Genomic DNA, 21,932 nt, shown 5'->3' with positions numbered 1-21,932 from the left:
GTGGAAGTTTAATTTGGGAAGTAACAAGACTTTTCAGCCAAGTAATGACGAGCGGAAAAAGTCAAACCGCAGACTTTGAAGTAACTATCCCAAGTTTTCTAAACTCTAGAGTAGCGGTTCTCAACGTGGGCGGTACCACCTCCCGGGGGGCGTTCAGAGGACAGAAGGGGGCGCTGGTGGCAATTTTTGCAAAATGGGGGTGCTGGGATTCCTTTGGGGGGGGGCGTTTGGTTGAAGTTAAACTTTACATCTCATATGCACAACATTACCAGTTTAGACTTTGAGCAACTTGCTAAAACTGTATTGTGTAACATTAAATCATGCTTGGCTGCAACTGTATCGATGGCAGCTCTTCTTCTCTTCAGTGTTTGTTAGCTTTTGACGCAGCTCCGCGGTCCTCATACTGTGGTAGCTTCACCGCATCAGTTCAGCATTACACCAGCTGATGATGCTGCTGTGATTCACTTTGTCTGGTATTTTTGTACGTTTTGGCAGTTCTGTGATCATGTTAAGCAGCAACTTATATTAAAAAATGTTTTATTTCCGTTTGAAGGCTGCCCGCTTCCACAGAAGGACAACAGAAAATCGCTCTTATAAACATGTAATTACTAAAATCACAAAACCCTCACTTTGTATCCCTCTGAAAAATGAACCCATTTAAATAAATAAATCCCTCCATGGGTGTTACCTCGGTAGAGCGTTCATTTTATAGCGTTAACACCGGCGTTGTAAGTGGTCCGGTATGAAACGCAGCAGGTGATGAGTGAAGATTACTGATAGTGAACTTCAATAAATAATAAGTGATGCCCCTCCTGAAAGCTCTGGTTTGCACAATAATTGCCATGTGGGTGAAGTTTTATGGATGATACTCTGATGTCCCATTCTCCTGAAGGCAGCACAGAGCAGCACCACCAGAAACTCACAGAAACACTGAAGAGAAGAAGAGTTATGATTAATGTAGTTACAGTTCTATCCATGTTTTAATGTTGCAGAGCTCAGTCGTTTTGCAAATAGTTCAAAGTTTAAACTGGCATGTTGTACATCTTTTATCTGGTCATTTTGTGGAATATCTACCAACTAGAAAATGGCACAGAACAAGAATATTTTTTCCACTGATTGGCTGCTGTTAGGCCTACCAATTTTAACTTGAATGATCATTGCATTCCCATGACTTTTTTGTTCTCTGGGAAATTATTTTTGATAATAAATACAGAAACAAGCATAAAAATCAAAACATCTACAATAGTGATAGTAATATTAATAATAAAATAGCAGTCAGTGTGCAAAGTAGCCTACAAATTCTTTGGTGGGGGCCAGTGAGGGACCTGGATAAAGGATAGGGGGGGTGCTGGCCCAAAAAAGGTTGAGAAACACTGCTCTAGAGGGACTGTGGGCCTACAAATGTTACTTTTTGTTGCCTTGCAATCAAACAGGTGTACCTAATAAAGTGGCTGGTCCAGGGAGTTGCTAGTTTTAAGGAGAAAATGCTGCGGTCCCATTTTAAACTTTTAAATGTCATTGTGTTTTCCAGCAAACAACCCGATCGAAGTCATTTAACATTTGATATCTGAGCAGCTGCAGTTTGATATTTAGAAGCTGCAGCTGGACAACTAACTCTGAGCTAATGTTTGTGTTTCTTCATCCCTACATATCCTATCGGTCTCTCAGGTCAGCAGATCAGCTGCTCCTGGAGGTACCGAGATCCAGAAGGAAGCTCAGAGGGGACAGGGCTTCCTCTGTCATGGGTCCTAAGTTATGGAGCGACTTGCCTTTGCAGGTCAGAGGCCCCTTCACTGTCCACTTTTAAAGCTCGTATTAAAACCCATCTATTTTACTTGGCTTTCAACTCCAGCGGGATCTAGTTTTAAATTGTATGTTTGTTTGTTTATAAACTGTAAGTGTCTGTATTCATTTATTTATTTATTTGTATTGTTATGTTGCGTTTTAATGTACAGCACTTTGCATCAGCTGTACATGGTTGTTTTAAAGTGCTTTATAAATAAAGTTGGTATGGTGTTAATGGACAGAGCTGAGAGTTGATCAGTGCTTTGATTTTATCATGACTGACTTATCGAATATGGAAGCAATGCAGGTACTTTCAGATTCATGTTGTCTACTGCATCCGCATTGAAATCACATTATTTATGGAGCACATCACCGAACTTTGAACTCTGTCGGACTGGATTCTACAGTTGGTTGATATGGCTTCAAAATAACATTTCTGAATTTTTAATACCAGATTCGATTTCAAGTGACTTGTTTTCCCCTCCCATTCTTTTCTTAAAGAGGATATATCATGCAAAATCCACTTTTGCATCCCTTAAATAGATTCCGTTGTTTACTTTCTGGTGTAGAAAAGTTTCATTTAGTCCCTCCTGGTGATGCGTACATCCATCCATCCATTTTCTTACAACCTTGTCCCTTAGTGGGGTCGGCAGGGGTGCTGGTGCCCATCTCTAGCTAATGTTCCGGGCGAGAGGTGGGGTGGTGATGCGTACATATCTTTACAATCTTTTTGACTTACATTTTCCAATCCATTCAGTTTCTCTATTTCTATTGAACAATTATCCTACTTGGTATGAAAACATTCTGTTTGATTTTCAAAACATTAAATCTTTGTAAACAGCAAATTTGACTTATTGACAACAATTTATCACCAATGACAACCCCCATTTTGGTTTGTGCTCCTATAACTTTAAAGATATTAATACATGTTTCCAGAAGCCTTCAGAAGTCATCAAAGGGTTAACCAGTCAACAATTACAACATCAAATAAACTTGGTGCCAGTTGTGCAACTAAACATTTAGCACAGTTAATTGACAACATGTTTCCTTTGATTTCGTAAATGTGGACTGGCTGGTTGACCTTTGATGACCTCAGGAAACAATTATTAATATGTTTAAGATCATCATCTTAATGAAATAGTGGCCCAATTAATGCCAAAAAAACAATGACTTAAGCCATTATTTTAGGAAAGTAACAAAATGTTAGCGGCACAAAGGAAAATTTTTACTGCACAAATGTAGCACAATTGATTGAAGTTCTATTTTGTTTTGATTTTGCAGATGTGCACTGGCTGGTTGACCTTTGATGACCTCTGGAAACATTTAGTAATATGTTTGCAGGTTTCCACATAAACTTGTAGCTCACCTCTGACACTCGCTGGGATGCAGCACCAGGTCCTCGCTGTTCTTGGCGCTGACTGTGAGCTCGTGTTCCGTCGGGTTGAAGATGTCGAGCAGAAGGTGGCACTGCCGGGTGCTGTGGGCACAGACAGGAACACTTCAGCCAAAAAAGCCGATACGATGCATCGAATTCAACACAACTTTTACATGACTCCGCTGCGCCCCCCCAGCCAACAAAAAAAACATGACTGGCCTGTCCTTGGACTGTGTTTATGCGTCTGGTTCTAATTACTTTGCTAAAAATAAACAGCAGCATGGCACACAGCGGGTCGGTGAGATCAAGAGAAGATGGAGTGTAAAGTACTCTCAGTGCTTGTCAGAACATCAAAGGTGGTCATGCTTTCATTAAATCTGAAGACCTATGTGGAGCAGGTCATCTGTGCATCATCCCGTGCCTGCTTTTCTCATGTAGATCACAAGAGGAGCAATTTGTGATTCAGATCAACATGTTGAGTGTTCAAAGAGTTAATTTTAGCCCCCAAAGTAGGTGGATGAAAGGCCTGCGTGTCTGGAAACAGAACCAGGTAACAAAATTAAGTGCTGCTTCACAGGAATAATGTCTGGAGCAGGAAAGGGCTACGGTTAGGGTTTTATGAAGAACGATAAAAAGTATTTCATGATCTGGGCTGGGATTTCTTATGAAACTTTTTGAACATACACTAAATTCATAAACCCAGATAAAGAGTGAATAATGTGCAGCATGGCAAGATTTTCATTGTTGCAAAAACAGCAGCTTGTGCTACAACAGTTCTTCACATTAGACAAGAGACGCCTCAGAAATGTTGGAACTTAGGAGAGAAAACTGAAGTCATCTTGAGATAAAGTTCTATCAACTTCATTTAGAAAAGTCATGAACATTAGGGCGACAAACTAAAAACGTAACCAACACCAGAATGTTTTGATGATGACCAACATAATTTTTTGCTCGTATTGGGAGTTTGGGCGTTTAAAACACAAATGAAAATGAAAGTTGTTTTTGTCCTCTTTTTGGCTGTGTGTAGGTAGACTATGCTCATGTTCCTTTAAGACACTGTGTTGCGCATTCAGGCCGTAACAAGAAGTAAAAGAGACGGTTTAGGAGGTTGAAAAAATTTTAATAGTTGAAGCGTCGGCAGGTCGAAGAGGAACAGCTCATTCTGAAAAATCCATCCATCCATTTTCTGCCGTTTATCCGGTGTCGGGTCACGGGGGCAGCAGCTTCAGAAGGGAGGCCCAGACTTCCCTCTCCCCAGTCACTTCTTCCAGCTCCTCCAGGGGAACCCGAAGGCGTTCCCAGGCCAGCCGAGAAACATAGTCCCTCCAGCGTGTCCTAGGTCTTCCCCGAGGCCTCCTCCCGGTGGGACTTGCCCGAAACACCTGACCAGGGAGGCGTCCAGGAGGCATCTTTACCAGATGCCCGAGCCACCTCAACTGGCTCCTCTCGATGTGGAGGAGCAGCGGCTCTACTCTGAGTCCCTCCCGGATGACCGAGCTTCTCACCTTATCTCTAAGGGAGAGCCCAGCCACCCTGCGAAGGAAACCCATTTTGGCCGCTTGTATCCGTGATCTCGTTCTTTCGGTCATAACCCAAAGCTTATGACCATAGATGAGGGTGGGAACGTAGATCGACCGGTAAATCGAGAGCTTCGCTTTTTGACTCAGCTCTCTCTTCACCACGACGGACCGGTACAGCGCCCGCTTCACGGCAGACGCTGCCCCAATCCGCCTGTCGATCTCCCGCTCCCCTCTTCCCTCATTCGTGAACAAGATCCCCAGATACTTAAACTCATCCACTTGAGGTAGGACGACCCCCGACCCGGAGAAGGCACTCTACCCTTTTTCGGCTCAAGACCATGGCCTCGGATTTGGAGGCACTGAACCTCATCCTGGCCGCTTCACACTTGGCCGCGAACCTCTCCAGCAAGAGCTGCAGATCACGATCTGATGAAGCCAACAGGACCACATCATCCGCAAAAAGCAGAGATGCGATCCTAAGGCCACCAAAACGATCCCCTCAACACCTCGTACAGGACGAAAAATGGGATTTTCGTCAGTTATTAACACCTTGTTCTGCCGTGCGCATGGAGATTGATGGCTTTCGGCAAGAGGTTTTAGTCAGACTCTAACACTGCCAAAAATGGTCAAAAACGCTGTGTGTCTGTGTTCCCCTATCACCCCTCTCTCCTTGTGCATAGCAGAGGTTTTCGTATTTAAATGAAGTGGCTGAGCGCCATGCAAATGCAAATCAACTGTTGAGCACCGCCTTTTGACTCTTATTCATTTTGTAGCTAATCCTTTTTAATTTCTGTTCACCATAAAGAAGTATGTTTGGAGAAAACAATCTATCTTTATCCATTAAAATATATTACATGTGTGCTAGGAGCACTGAAATACTTAGTTTTGGTTGAATTGATGATATAAAAGAAGAATATGCATGATTACATACAATAGACTTTTGTGAAACGTGATCTTACTTTGACATTCCTCCTATCTGAAGATTTATCTTGTGATGGGAGGAATTGCACAACTTAATCAAAAATAATAATAAGATCTGCCAGAGTGACAGATTGTGCATAAAGTATTTTTGTGAATAATATTCAAATTAATGTTAATGTTCACTGATTGCTTTAAAGACCCAGAGTCATGCTATATTGGAGTGGTAGTGGTCATTCCACATCACAATGCAGGACTTAAGAAACTACAGATTTTTCAGTATTCAGTTGCTTAACTCTCAAGTTTAAATTGAATAACAAAATGGTTGAAAGTTTGTGATACCTTCTGATAGAGTATAAACATTTGTATTCTTTTTTTTTAAGTTTTGCTAGTTAAGCATTAAATATAACTCACGGATTATGAATCATATTCTGTATAAACTAAAAAGGAGACAGCTCAAAGTAGAATTGAGTAAATAAACAATTAATTGCTAAAAACATTTTAGCAATAAATTATAATAAAAATAAAATACACTGTCACGTAACTTTTGAAAAAATAACTTTTAGAATGTATTTTTTTCTGTCAACTTTCATTTAACACTCCAGTCCAGTTGGTGGCAGTCATAGTCGGTCAAGCAGCCGCCATTAAACTCCAGAGGAAGCTTTGCACTGGTGGTAACGAGTGCTAACTGCCTACACCCAACATGAACGAAAATACCCGTGCGTTGTGGGAGAACATTGTTTATGAATATAATGTAATTATGCTATGTATTGACAATGCACAAAAATGTTTTCCAGCTGCATCCAGGACCAGTAGGCCAGGCCAGTCATCCAGATGTAGCTAAAGAAAGAAACAGGTAAGATTTATTACTAGAGATGTCACAATTACATCAAATGCATCAGTTTTGCATGCATGTTTGTATATATGTGTGTATGAATGCAATCAGCAGTGAAAAGAAAAATAACATAACATTTTCTTAAGAAGCTGTAACATTTTGGGACAAGATGGTGTGCAATAATTTTAATGTAGCCTCAATGGTTAATGACAAATCACTTAAGTACTTATATCAATGTTTTGTTAAATATGTTTATTCACATGATATTCAGGAGTTGATACTTTACCACTTAGCCATAGTTTTCAATGACAAATGGATTACACCTCCCCATATTTGGTGTTTCTAAACCAAGACACTTAAAATGTCAGTATAGTTTCAACAATATGTTTTCATAAAGATTCTTTATGACTTGATGTCTGTTCTGTGTCAACAGCTGCTGGAGGCGAGGGAGAGCGTCCTGGCAGCAGAGGAGATTTCCTTTTGGGAAGGTGTCACCATTGACCTCATGTCTGATGAAGAGGATGGCGTCTTCGAGGGTATATCGGGCTGGATTGTGAGACCAACAAGTTTCCGCAGCCAGGAGCTCGGCAACCTCTGTTCCAAACAAGAGAGACTTGAAGCTACCCCTAAATACAGCATGTTGCGTCATAAGCGTTTGTATGTTGGATCATGCTCAGAAAGAAAGCCACCAACACACGGCCCAGAAGTAGACAAACATTTTGTGCTGTAATCTTTTTTTTTTTTTTAAACTGAAGTTTTTTTTTATTTATAGATGTTATTTTATGTGTGGTGTCTTTGTTTGTAGATGTGTTTTTTATATATATGTGTGGTTTCTTGTAGATGTGTTTTATTTTATATATGTGTTTTCTTTATTTGTAGATGTGTTTTTTATATATATATGTGTGGTTTCTTGTAGATGTGTGTTATATGCATGTATGTACATATTTCTTTTTCAACAAAAATTAAAAATATTAACTTATGCCTTGTGCTTGGTGTATTTTTATTTCTGGGTTATTTTTTATAATTTATTAGGGAGGGGCGCTGCCCCGCCAACTGTCGATTGCTGTCGATATCTGTCGCTGACTAGCTGCATTCGTGTCAGAATACAGGGTCAAAAATCCCACTTTTCGTCCAGTGTCGGCTGCGCCTAGAAATTCTGTCCATGAAAGTAATGAACAGAATCGGTGACAAAGGGCAGCCTTGGCGGAGTCCCACTCTCACCGGAAACGAGCCCGACTTACTGCCGGCAATGCGGACCAGACTCTGACACCGGTCATACAGGGACCTGACAGCCAGTATCAAAGGGCCCGGTACCCCATACTCCCCCGAGGAACACGGTCGAACACCTTCTCCAAGTCCACAAAACACATGTAGACTGGTTGGGTGAACTCCCATGCACCCTCCAGGACCCTGCTAAGGATGTAGAGCTGGTCCAGTGTTCCACGACCAGGACGAAAACCACACTTTTCTTCCTGAATCCGAGGTTCGACTATCCGACGGACCCTCCTCTCCAGGACCCCTGAATAGACCTTACCAGGGAGGCTTAAGAGTGTGATCCCTCTGTAATTGGAGCACACCCTCCGGGCCCCCTTTTTGAACAGGGGGACCACCACACCAGTCTGCCAATCCAGGGGAACTGCCCCCGATGTCCATGTGGTATTGCAGAGTCGCGTGAGCCAAAACAACCCTACAACATCCAGAGCCTTAAGGAACCCCGGGCGGACCTCGGGGCCCTGCCACCGAGGAGTTTTTGACCACCTCGACGACCTCGTCCCCAGAGATTGGAGAGCCCAACCCTGAGTCCCCAAGCTCAGCCTCCTCAACAGAAGGCATGTTGGTGGGATTGAGGAGGTCTTCGAAGTATTCTGCCCACCGGCCCACAACGTCCCGAGTTGAGGTCAGCAGCACACCATCCCCACTATAAACAGTGTTGGTGCTGCACTGCTTCCCCCTCCTGAGACGCCGGATGGTGGACCAGAATCGCCTCGAAGCCGTACGGAAGTCTTTCTCCATGGTCTCTCCAAACTCCTCCCACGTCCGAGTTTTTGCCTCAGCGACAACCCGAGCCGCATGCCGCTTCGCCCGCCGGTACCCATCAGCTGCATCTGGAGTCCCACAGGCCAAAAAGGCCCGATAGGACTCCTTCTTCAGCTTGACAGCATCCCTCACCGAAGTTGTCCACCAATGGGTTCGAGGGTTTCCGCCACGACAGGCACCAACAACCTTGCGGCCGCAGCTCTGATAAGCCGCCTCGGCAATGGAGGTACGGAACATGGTCCACTCAGACTCAATGTCCCCCACCTCCCCCGGAATGTGTTCAAAGTTCTGCCGGAGATGGGAGTTAAAGCTCCGTCTCACAGGGGACTCCGCCAGATGTTCCCAGCAGACCCTCACTACATGTTTGGGGCTGACAGGTCTGACTGGCTTCCTCCCCCACCACCGGATGCAAATCACCACCAGGTAGTGGTCAGTGGACAGCTCCACACCTCTTTTCACCCGAGTGTCCAAGACATACGGCCGCAGATCAGATGAAACAATGACAAAATCGATCATCGAACTGCAGTCTAGGGTGTTCTGGTGCCAAGTGCACATATGGACACCATTATGCTTGAACATGGTGTTCGTGATGGACAATCCGTGATGAGCACAGAAGTCCAACAACAGAAAACCACTCGAGTTCAGATCGGGGGGGCCGTTCCTCCCAACCATGCCCCTCCAGGTCTCACTGTCATTGCCCACTTGAGCGTTGAAGTCCCCCAGTAGAACAAGGGAGTGCCCAGGAGGGGCACTCTCCAGTACCCCATCTAAGGACTTCAAAAAGGATGGGTAATCTGAACTGTTGTTCGGCCCGTAAGCACAGACAACAGTCAGAACCCGTCCCCCCACCCGTAGGCGGAGGGAGACTACCCTCTTGTTCACCGGGGTAACCCCAACGTACAGGCGCCAAGATGGGGGGCAACAAGTATGCCCACTCCTGCTCGGCGCCTCTCACCGTGGGCAACTCCAGAGTGGAAGTACGTCCAGCCCCTCTCAAGGAGACTGGTTCCAGAACCAGAGCCATGCGTCGAGGTGATGCCGACTATTTCTAGCCAGAACCTCTCAGCCTCGCACACTAGCTCCGGTTCCTTCCCCACCAGAGAGGTGACATTCCACGTCCCAAGAGCCAGCTTCTGTAGCCGAGGATCAGACCGCCAGGGTACCCTCCCTCGGCTGCCACCCATAACACAATGCACCCGACCCCTTTGGCCCCTCCGACAGGTGGTGAGCCCATTGGAAGGGGGACCCACATCTCCTCTGCAGGCTGAGCCCGGTCGGGCTCCGTGGGTAAAAGCCCGGCCACCAGGCCTGGCTCCAGAGTGGAACCCCGGTGACCCGCGTCCGGGCGAGAGAACACCAGATCCAAAGTTCGTCTCCATCATAAGGGATCTTCGGGCTGCGCTTTGTCTGGTTCCTCACCTAGGACCTGTCTGCCTTGGGTGACCCTACCAGGGGCATAAAGCCCCAGACAGCATAGCTCCTAGGATCATTGGGACACTCAAACCCCTCCACCACGATAAGGTGGCAGCCCAAGGAGGAGAATTCCTCCTTGGGCTGCCACCTTATCAGCAAGGTGGCAGCCCACTGATAAGGTGGCAGTGAAAAAATATTTTTCATTCTGAAAAAGATTTTTAAAAATACAAGGATGTTGGAAGGAAGTTATTTTATACTTCTAAACTGGTTCAGTTGCTTATTTGTTTAATAACTCTTAAATAAAACTAAAAGTACAGACTTTCTTAATTTATTTGCAGATGCTGTAGATATAAAGTCCATTAAAGTTCATAAAAATAATTGTCCAGGGGAATTATAGCCTCAATATAACTGGCTGGGAAGTATTTATGCTGCCCTATCATATTTTTCTTAACTTGTTTATGTAGGAAAGGGAAGTGGGGTGCAGTGTTATCACCATTTATTGTTATTACCCCAATTTTTAGTCAGTTGAGACACTCAGAACGGCTCTTTTGTCGGCAGGCCCTTTCCAGAAGATTGTCAAAATCAGAGACATCCTGTACAGGAGAGATGCTGGAAAACTAGTAATTTGTTACTTGAAGTCAGGACTACTGTAATTCTTTCATGGAGGAGGATTAGGGTCACAAAAAAAGAAAATAATAATTCTGACTTTAATATCTAAAGATTAAAGTCAGATTTTTGAGGGGGTGATGGGAAGAGGAGTCAGAATTCTTTGAAAAAAGTTTGAATTTTCAAAGAAAAATCTGAATTCTTTTTCGGGAAAAAATCAAAACAAATAGACACAACCAGGATGTTATGTTCAAGGTGTTAGACATTGTGCTATCTCCCATCCGGAAGTTCATAAAATACTGTTTAAAACCCTCAGCTGAACACAAACACTGCAGCAGGGGTTTTGATGAAAATAAAAAAGAGAAATCTTATTTCTTCTGTTAGCTTCCCTTCATCCGCTCCCTGTTAAATCCAAAGAAACATTTAAGATTCTGCTTCTCATATATAAAGCCAGATCTTTTAGTTACCAGGTTTCTCTCATGAGGAACCAGTTTAGTTTGTTAGTTTGTGAGGTAGACGCCTCATCTAATTTTCACACTCTGCTTAAAAATATCCTTTTTGATAAAGCTTATAGTTAAAAAACAGAACAATCGTTTCCTAATTGTTGGATGTGAGGGGAGCAAAGGGAGGATTGCACTCTGAAAACTGTTAACAGAAAATGTCCAACGCAAATTTTAAGAGCAGTGCTGCAGAGATTCATTTCTCTGTTTCACTGCTGTCAGCTTAAAACAGGAAAGCTCATTTGATCACCTCAATAAATGAATTAGCAAAATAAAGTAGGCTGTTGCTATCACTCAGTTTGTGGTCGCCACCATGGGCAACCCATGGTGGCGCTCTACACACAGAACTTAAGTATTAGAACGTCAACCTCCAATGAAGTTAAAGTAGGGTTTTATATCTGTTCCCTACCATGTTCCGTTGGCTGCCTGTGAAGGGTTCTGACCAGCTGTACAGTCCAAAAGCTTTACTGTCTGATAAGTAGTGGATGGTGGAGTTGATCAAAGACGGTTTTTCAAATCGACCTCTTTGTGCCTTTCTCCCAATAACAGTCTGCTGCTTTAGCCTTTGCCCACGGCTCAGGCTCAGTCTGAAGGAAAGTGGACATCTTGTTTTCAACGACCTTTTGAGGCTTTCTCTCATTAGTCAGACCTTCCTCACCATTGGCCGCTCACAGCGGGAACTTTTCTGAGATGTTTGCTCTCACCGGGGAACACTCCTCAGCGTTGGGAAAAGGAAGAGAGCTAAAAAGCTACACTGCGGAGACAGCGCTGCATTTTTTTTTCTCCCTTCCTATGTTAAATGGTAAACACCTTTTTGCTAATACGCACACTACACGCAGGTCCAAAACGGAAGAAATATGGAATACGATAAAAAAAAATCGTACAACAAAGCTGTTATCAGCACTTTCATTAGGTCTAGAAACATTTCTGCTGTATTCAGTTATTTTGCAGAAATTTGACCAAATTTGCTTCCTATACTTAGGTAGTCAATAAAAAGTCTGGAATACGTTTACATTTCTATTCTCAAATGAAGCTCTATGCATGTCACACTGCATGTCACGCTGCGACAGTTCTGCAAAAATAATGTAGCCAACAAGACATTTTAAAACCTTTATTATTTTATACTGTAGAGGTACTGATGTCAAACTTTTAATCATATAAAACACAAAAAAATCACAAGCAAAGTGTTGGGCAACCTGTGATGTAGCGTTACAGAGGAGGAGCTACATGCAGAGGCTAACGGCCCTCAACGCCGGCCTCCAGTCGATTAATGACCTTGGAAGCTTTGCTTTATTTTTTCCTCCCTACTTTCTTTCTGCTCAAGTCTAATTATGGTCACTAAAGCTATAAAAAAAAATAAAAAAAACAACTTTATCATGATCAAAATGTTCTTTTTTTTCCACAGAGAAGAAATTTTTTTTAATTGTGAGTGCTGCTGAAATAGCATGACCAACAGATTCTCAAACTTAGTCATGTCAGCTACAACTTTCATTTATTATCCTGTTTTCAATACATTTGACCCATAATAACTGGAATATTGACCAACATATTGCATGCGTATTGATGATTTTAATTATGGCACCATGTTTTAATGATGTAAAGAACTTTGAACTGCTTTGTTACTGAAATGTTTCATACAATCAATGATCAATGTTAGGGTTCATCCCAGTTTGCTGTAAATTCTTACAGAAGTGGTCAGATGGGGCCAGTGGAAATTTTAGGATGGCACACCAAAGTGAATGTCCTAGTGGTAGTAAATAACTGTGCATTGGTTTTTTAGTTAGTATTAATGTTTATATTTATTTGGTTTTACATTTATGTCTTCAGTCAAGGTTTGTATGGTTTGTAATAACTGAAAATGATTTAAAGGGGCAGGGGACTTCTCTACAGGTGGGGACAGAGGATTGGCTGGTAATAGTGGGGAACCAGTAAGACCACCATATCTAAATACAAATAAAGGTATTATGATACCTTTACTCAAATTAAAGTAAAAGTATGGCCCAAATGAATAAATGAGTCATGCATTTATAGCAAACAGCCAAAATTGGGAAAAAAGCACCATATGGTACATATCTAAGCTAACTCTAGTTGTCTGGCATTTTATCTTGTAGTTCATGAAAGGACTTTAAATCATCACCTTACTAAGGTTTTTTAATAATTTGTTTTGACAAAAAAAAGATTGGTGGTTTTAAAACAGTTTTATAAACCCTTAAAACTAGGGGCGCATCGATTTATTGGACAGTCAATTATCAGTGCCAATTTCCTTGATTTTGGGAGATCGGTTATCGGCAGATTTTTACATGTGAAGTCGATTTCATTCACCGATCTTATCTAGCTTGGCAAAGGTCTCAGAATCAACCACTGCTCTCTTTTGCTCTCTGGTGAGAAAGGTTTGACAGACAGACTGGCCCTCCAAGTTATGTCTCCACGTTTACAATTAACAATTGTGACCTCACTGTTACCAATTCAACAACTTTCTTGCTATATTAAGCAACATTTCAAACGAAAAAAATTGGAATTGGCTAAAATCAGAATCAGCAGGTTAAGCTTTTTAAAAGATCGGTAATCGGCGAAAGGCCAGAAAACTGCAATCGGTGCACCCCTACTTAACACTGTTAACTGGCCCAAATCAAGTCAAAAATAAGCTCCAGTATCAACATTAAAGTCAGGGGTCCCAAAACTTTTTCCTGTGAGGGCCACATGACTTTTCCCTTCTCTGGTGGGGGCCGGAGTCAGTTTGTAACAGAAAAAGTGTGACGATTGCAGGAGTGCCGAAGTGTAAAAACGTATTGTTTTCCAGAAAGCACAATCAAATAATATTCCCTGGGCAGAAAATAAATAATAACACTATTAATGAAATAAATAATAACCAAATAACCCTCTCTGGGTTCGTCACAGAAAAAAATCCGGGAAGGATTATAGTCCCTATTTTCCGAACTATGAGCCGCACCACAACCCCCAATTTTATTTTTTTTAAACCAGTAAACATACACATATAAGCCACAGATATCTGTGACGCTCCAGGTTTTCCACAACGATGCAGCAGCAGCAGAGGGAGGCGGACACCCAAAATTTGAGTCATAACAGGTCAATTGAATATCACATTTATTACAGTTCAATAAGAAAAAGTTGCTAAGATTAGATTTAACAAAACTGATTACGGTAGTTTCCGAACGGTAACTGTAACAGTAAAAGTGCTGATCCTTCATGTCTGCTGCTAGCATGTGCTAAATTAGCGGTTCTCAACGTGGGCGGTACCGCCCCCCAGGGGGCGTTCAGAGGACGGCAGGGGGCGCTGGCGGACATTTTTACAAAAGGGGGGCGCTGGGACGCCTTTGGGGGGGCGTTTGGTCGAAGGTAAACTTTACACCGATGATCAATAAACAATAAAATAAATTTAGCAACTGGAAAGAAATTAAAGTGGACATAGCAATAAACCAAGAGAGGATAATACTAATCAAATGAAACTAAATGGAAATGAATGAAGAACAAAATGCAAGAATAAACTAAGAAACTAAAGTAAATACAGAGGAATAAACTGGTATGGCAAGACCTTTAGAGCAATAATTAATATAGACACTGTATGGCAAGAATAAACAGACACTATTTCCAGATAAAAGGTAAAATAATATTGTTGAAGTGCCATGGGTAGGGGCGCAACTACACATTATTCAGGTGGATGCGAAAACATAAATCGGCGCCCCCCCACGAAGGAGCGTAGAAACCTTTTTCGGGCGCTGGCCCGAAAAAGGTTGGGAAACACTGTGCTAAATGAAAATGGGCACTTTCTTCTTCTTTAGATTTCAACAGCAGCTCGCATCCATTATTGCTGCACTACTGCCATCTACGGGATCCTAATATCTATACCTCAAATTCTCAGAATGATCCCAGTATTATAAAAAATAAAATAAAATCTTATGTTTCCCCTCAATGCTATTTAACTGATCAACAACATTCTCAAATTTAAATTCCCTATTAAAACCCAATTCCGTTATAATGTGCTCTTTCTTCTTTTATTTCCAATTTTGACTTCCAATGATTCACTTCCTGCTAAAGAGCCCCCTGGTGGTTGAAGAAAAATCCACATATAAACGGCTTATAGTCCGGAAAATACGATATAGGAAAAAAAAAATCAATGCTCTCTGGTATTGTTCAGGGGGTCGGACCAAATGTGGAGGCGGGCCTGATCTGGCCCGCGGGCCACTGGATTAGGTCAACGTCATCTGATGCCATGACATCACATGTAGATAATGATGCTGCAGGCATCATTATCATTGGTTCCTCATGTTTTTGTTCAGGGGGCCGGACCAAATGTGGAGGCAGGCCGGATCCGGCCCGCGGGCCGTAGTTTGGGGACCACTGATTAAAGTGATCAGTGAACTAAAAAGCAGCAGCTGGGAAAAGTGAAATCAAATGTTTCCTTCGTCCGTTGATCTCTTTCCTAACAAGCTCCTAAAGCTCGGGGTTGCTGGTGGTTTTAGCATGCACAAACCTCTAATAAACTGCTTCAGCAATTAAAAGAGAATATCATTAAAGGGCTGCGCGCGTTTTCCGAGCCATCTTAGTGACTTTGTCGAAAGGCCTGATTAGCGGGGCGAGCTGCTAATTTATTGTCTGGGCAGTTTAGTAGAGGCGATCAATCAGACCACAAAGTTAGTTAACAGGGCACCGTTACTCATGCATCGAGTCCCCGAGATAAACTGAAGAAGCAGACAGAGAAACTGGACCTGGGCATTATGGACTGCACTGTTTTTGATAAGGGTTTTAAATTAAAAAGACCTTAATAAGGTAAGTTAGGCTGAAAGGAGAGTGAAGTTCAGAACTGCAAAAGAGAGGCCAGAGATGAAAGCTCACTGCGCCGTTCGAGTCGGTGTTAACCAAATCACAGCACTGAATCATTTTGATAAGTATTCTATCTGGCTACAAAGCAAGGCAGAGATCTAAGCTAACTAAATAATTCAAAACCGCCAATAGCGCTTCACGCTATTTGTCTCCATTACAGCCTCAACTTTTACATTACTCTCTGATAACGGACAGAGGAGGAGAAGGAGCCAAATTGTCCCCAGCGTCTTCAGCAGAACACATATTGAAGCAGATTTTATGATCGTTCAGTGCAATAGCAAATCATCCATCAATGATATATCAGTACCTAATGTACCTCCAATGAAGCTCTGAATATTAGACACTGCGTCCTGTTTAGGTATGAACATCTGACAAACTCAATGTTCAATATTTAATCGAACACAAAGTATTTCTACCTCTATTCTGATTGTGGTCTGGGTCTACGCAGCAAATCGATGGGAATCAATCCGACTGTGCTGTCAAAACTGGGTGGACATTAGCTTCAGGATGAGATTGTTAAAGGGCCATAACTACCTGACGCACCAGTTGAGTTTCTAAAAATAGCAACGTCGATGAGTCCTAGGCCCACGCCTTGATCAATTCTGCAAAACATGATCGATAAGTGCTGATTTTGCAACACGACCACGGCACAATAACACATCGACGTATTTCCGACGCGCAAAATTCTTTTGGCTTAATCAGCAGCGGAGGATTTAGGCTGCTGCCAATGACGGGGACATTATTAGCCTCCGAAGCCAATGCTGGACGGATCATTATGCATCTGGGTGTAACATCAAAGACGGAGCCGTAAGGCTAAGCAAACTATAAACATTGATCTAAAACTAAAACAATGGACATGATAGACAACATTCTGGAACGTTTAGCTACATAATGTCTGTTGTATAAAAAGCACCAACACACTATTTGTAAAATCTAAATGATCAAAATTCATTGACAAAGTGAAACTACAGACAGACAAAACCATATATGAACAACTAATGGAAACAATTCAGAAGTTGCTTGAGGCTGGGGAGCAAATTTAAAAACTATGGAGGGAAATCACGGTTAAAAATATGCAAATTCAAAAACATTTGTGAATCAGTAAGTGGAGTCAAACTGTGGAATATTAATTTGGACAATGAACATAAAACCGTTCAAATGATCATATATATAGATGACTATAGTGGGATATAATTATTATATTATTGGTCAGTTATTGTTGGTGTTTTTGTTAGAAATCATTCATCCACTGCAGTGAAAATTAAATAGATACTATATTGATGGGTATACTATTAGGTTCAGTTGTTATATGTATAGATTACACATGTAATAAATATGAAATTATGTAGGTGGTTAGGGAATGCTACATACACCCGCTCAGCTGAATTTGTCAGTCAATAATAAAACACTGAAGCAGAAAAAGTGAAACCTTTATTAGAGAAACCCGATGTTGCCATATTTCCTACTTAAAACCTGGAACAGTTCTATCTTGAAAGCCACTGATGTGAATTAAACTGGTCGTTCATCCCTTTATCCCTTAATTCTGTAGTATTAACGGATACTACAGAATTAAGGATCATTCAATGATCAGACGAGCGATATAAAAACTGAAGCAGCAGCAAGATCGTTGCATATAAAATGTTGCTGCTGCAATTCACGTTCGATGTTTTTACACCGACACCTGTGTTCAGTGCTACAAATGCCTCTGTAATTGGTTTAGAGCCGGATACATAAAGCACTCTGTAATTGCAAAAACAGATTGCAGGGATGCAGGGGGAAAAGATTAAGACTGAATTTTACCTTTGCAGCTGATGCACATAAATTTTTTTTTTCGTTCAGACGTTTCCGTCACACACAAGCCGGCCGTCAGGCCGAGGGAAGGCGGGAATACGTCAAAAAAAACCCAAAAAAAACACAAGGACAGCCTGCTCACCCAAAGCAAAGACACTGTCTTACTGAAATAAACCAAAGTAACTATTAATAGAAAAGGTACAGAGCAAAAGTCTTGAGCCATTGCTAAATAAGACGATGGGGTTTTCAAGCAAAGGGCACAATCTGGATTAATAACAACCTGCATGTGGTGTTGCACTTTGATAGTAACATTTAATCATGGATTTTCATCTCGAGGCCAATACTGGAGCAACATTTGAAACGCACTGCTTTCAGATGGAATTAAAAAGGGGAAAGTAGGAGAGCCCATCACTACTGAGCTATGCACAAATAGTTTGTCAAACTGAAAAAAAAAGACTTTCTTCTGAATGTTCTCATTGTTTTCTGGCCATAACATCACAAATCATGATTAGCATGAAAGGAACTGTGGCCAAGTCAACTCACTAGCACTCTATAATAGGTAGGGATGCACAATATTGGGTTTTTGGCCGATATCCGATATGTTGATATACCACAACTCATTTTGCCATAACCAATACCCGATACTGATATTTATCCAAGGCTTGTAGAATGGACCATTGGTGAGTTGTTTTTTTCTCAGTTGAGTTCAGTTCACTTTATTTTTGTAAATTATCAACAAACACAGGAAACATAAACAATAATAATAAACAAACCCATAATTTACCAAAAAAGAAATGGGCTGAAGCCAAAGCTTATACTTGTCAACCCTGTTCATGTACTTAGCAGCCTACTGTCATAAAAGATATCTTCTGTTCATATAGATATACATACGTAAGTACACTGCAGTTCTTCACTCTCTTGCTCTCCCCCCCTTTGGCCACCATGAACTCATTGTTATGGTCGTAATGGTGGTTCTTGAGATGGTTAATGAGGTTCGAAGTGTTGCAGGACTTTGTTGTTGTTCCTCCTCACATCACAAAACATCCTCAAATAGTAGGTCTTTTATAAGTTTCCGACAAGTAAACACTGCTGACATTTTCAACTGGTCCTGCTCTCCCGCCATGATCAGATTAGGTCAGGGGTCCCCAAACTTTTTCCTGTGAGAGCCACATGACTTTTCTTTTCTCTGCTGGGGGCCGGAGTCAGTTTGTAACAGAAAAGGTGTAACGATTGCAGGAGTGCCTAAGTGTAAAAATGTATTGTTTTCCAGAAAGCACAATTAAACAACATTCTCTGGGTTCTTCACAGAAAAAAGGCAGAAAATAAATAGTAACACTATTAATGAAATAAATAATAACTAAATAACGCTCTCTGGGTTCTTCACAGAAAAAATCCAGGAAGGATTATAGTCCCTATTTTCCGAATTATGAGCCGCACCGGACTATAAGCCACAAACCCCAATTTTTTATTTTTTTTTAAACCAGTAAACATACACATATAAGCCACAGATATCTGTGACGCTCCAGGTTTTCCACAACGATGCAGCAGCAGCAGAGGGAGGCGGACACCCAAAATTTGAGTCATAACAGGTCAATTGAATATCACATTTATTACAGTTCAATAAGAAAAAGTTGCCAAGATTAGATTTAACAGAACTGATTACAGTAGTTTCCGAACGGTAACTGTAACAGTAAAAGTGTTGATCCTTCGTGTTGCTGCTAGCATGTGCTAAATGAAAATGGGCACCTTCTTGTTCTTCTTCTTCTTCTTCTTCTTCTTCTTCTTCTGCTGCTGCTTCTTCTTCTTTAGATTTCAATAGCAGCTTGCATCCATTATTGTTGCACTACTGCCATCTACTGTATCCTAATATCTATACCTCAAATTCTCAGAATGATCCCAGTATTATAAAAATTTTTTAAAAATCTTCTTTTTCCCCTCAATGCTATTTAACTGATCAACAATATTCTCACATTTATTTCCAATTTTGACCTCCAATGATTCACTTCCTGCTAAAGAGCCCCTTGGTGGTTAAAGAAAAATCCACATATAAACGGCTTATAGTCCGGAAAATAGGATATTTATGAAAAAAATCTGAATGCTCTCTGGTATTGTTCAGGGGGCCGGACCAAATGTGGAGGCGGGCCTGATCTGGCCCTGTAGTTTGGGGACCACTGGATTAGGTCAACGTCATGTGATTTCATGACATCACAGGACATGACATCACATGCAGATAATGATGCTGCAGGCATCATTATCATTGGTTTCTCATTTAAAAACAACGGCTTTTATATTGGTGAGTTATTTTGATGGAATAGCTATTGTCCAATATTAAGTTTTACGGCTAATATCGGCCAATATTCATACCATGCCAATAATATTGTGCGTCCCTAATAATAAGCTGAACTATTGCAAACGGTCACATGGTTGCGGATTGTCGTATTCCAAGACAAATTCAAGTGAAATTGGGTACGAATCAACAGCCAGGCTAGTTTATCACACAAAATCCCAATAAAATTTGGTGAAGCTTTGGGCTGTAATGTGAAAACATTTACACACTAAACATGCCCTTGCAAGGTGGTAAAGTTAAAATCCCATTTACTTTACAGATCCTTGTTCCTACACTTGATTCTCCAGTGCTTTCTGCAGCTACGCCAGAGAGAGAAGTCTGTCTCAGAGCCAAGTGCATTCTGAAATGTTGTTTACTGCCAAAGATGTTTGGAGACGTTTGTCCTCATACAGGTCACTGCATGTCAAGGATCTCTTGCTGTGGGTCTGTAAAGCCCAGAGAGTCACTCTAGACATGGTACCGAGAAAACACAAAGTTTGTTCGACTCGGGAAGAGTTTTGGAAATCTGCAGGTAGTCTGCCCAAATCTCCCCGAAAGCCTTTACTTTCAACACATCTGAAATGTTTTGAACCTTGGCTGAGCGCCAGCAGATACTGTGTGTCAAAGTAGTGAGGCAGAAAATGCCAGGCGAGCAAAGGAGGTGAGGGAGACGCAATGACAAGGGTGATGGTACAGCGGACTGAGCAGCATAACTATTAGCGCCGAGTCAAGACGGATGACTCAGATTTCAGATATTATTTCAGCTAATGACTCACCTCAAGAGGCCGTTACTCGCCTATGATCAGTCTCTTTTGCTTGAAGGTTTTTCATAAAAGTCGGGGAGTTTAGAAGATGAGTAGAGCCAGGAAAAATACAAGTGTGAACCGATAGGATCTCTACAGCTGCACAGGGTAAACATTGGATGTTTTAAGGTAAACATTGGACGTTTTAAGGCCCTTTTATAGTTTGTAGCATGAGGTATGTTTGAGACTTATCTCAAAATCCTTGTTTAACTTATTTATGAATTTGAGAAATCCGTGAAGCGGGCGCTGTACCGGTCCGTCGTGGTGAAGAGAGAGCTGAGCCAAAAAGCGAAGCTCTCGATTTACCGGTCGATCTACGTTCCCACCCTCATCTATGGTCATGAGCTTTGGGTCACGACCGAAAGAACGAGATCACGGATACAAGCGGCCGAAATGGGTTTCCTCCGCAGGGTGGGTGGGCTCTCCCTTAGAGATAGGGTGAGAAGCACGGTCATCCGGGAGGGACTCAGAGTAGAGCCGCTGCTCCTCCATGTCGAGAGGAGCCAGTTGAGGCTCGGGCATCTGGTCTGGATGCCTCCTCGACGCCTCCCTGGTGAGGTGTTCCGGGCAAGTCCCACCGGGAGGAGGCCTCGGGGAAGACCCAGGTCACGCTGGAGGGATTACGTCTCTCAGCTGGCCTGGGAACGCCTTGGGATTCCCCCGGAGGAGCTGGAAGAAGTGGCTGGGGAGAGGGAAGTCTGGGCCTCCCTTCTGAAGCTGCTGCCCCCGCGACCCGTCCCCGGATAAGCGGAAGAAAATGGATGGATGGATGGATGGATGGATGGATGGATGGATGGATGGATGGATGGATGGATGGATGGATGGATGGATGGATGGATGGATGAATTTGAAAAATAAACACAGAACCTGGAACCTAGAAGCTGGAACACCAATGACTCAAAGTGAAGTGAGTTTAACATTCACTTGGATTAAGAGTCTAAACCCAGAAAAAAGTCCCTCCTGTAAAACATTTAAGATTAATTGTAATTTACAGCTACCAACATGGAGAAACACAGAATATGTTATTGTTAGAACAGACAGTGATTGAGCTGATATGGGAAAAGGGTCAAAGGTCTTTGCTAGGGGTATTGATGCATTGCCAAACTTAACTACACAGTAAGAATGGTGAAATTGGGACACATTGGGGTCCCAAATATGCATCAAAGCTGCTTTTGGAAAAT

At 42.2% G+C, this 21,932-nt stretch overlaps 1 protein-coding gene across 2 annotated transcripts in view; it reads right to left on the bottom strand.

Annotated features, from left to right (window-relative positions):
• Window positions 1-21,932, bottom strand: part of trappc9 (trafficking protein particle complex subunit 9) — a 212,070-nt gene that overhangs the window by 92,403 nt on the left and 97,735 nt on the right. For both annotated transcript variants that reach the window (XM_008421345.3, XM_008421346.3), the window contains one exon: window positions 3,152-3,262. In XM_008421345.3, the coding sequence (XP_008419567.1) occupies window positions 3,152-3,262 (111 nt within the window). The remainder of the gene's footprint in view (window positions 1-3,151; window positions 3,263-21,932) is intronic.

The sequence above is a fragment of the Poecilia reticulata genome, chromosome 11 (assembly GCF_904066995.2).
Source record: "Poecilia reticulata chromosome 11, P_reticulata-male-v2, whole genome shotgun sequence".
Classification (NCBI taxonomy): Eukaryota; Metazoa; Chordata; class Actinopteri; order Cyprinodontiformes; family Poeciliidae; genus Poecilia; species Poecilia reticulata.
The sequence above is the reverse complement of the archived record's forward strand: the minus strand, read 5'-3'. Positions and strand labels throughout refer to the sequence as shown.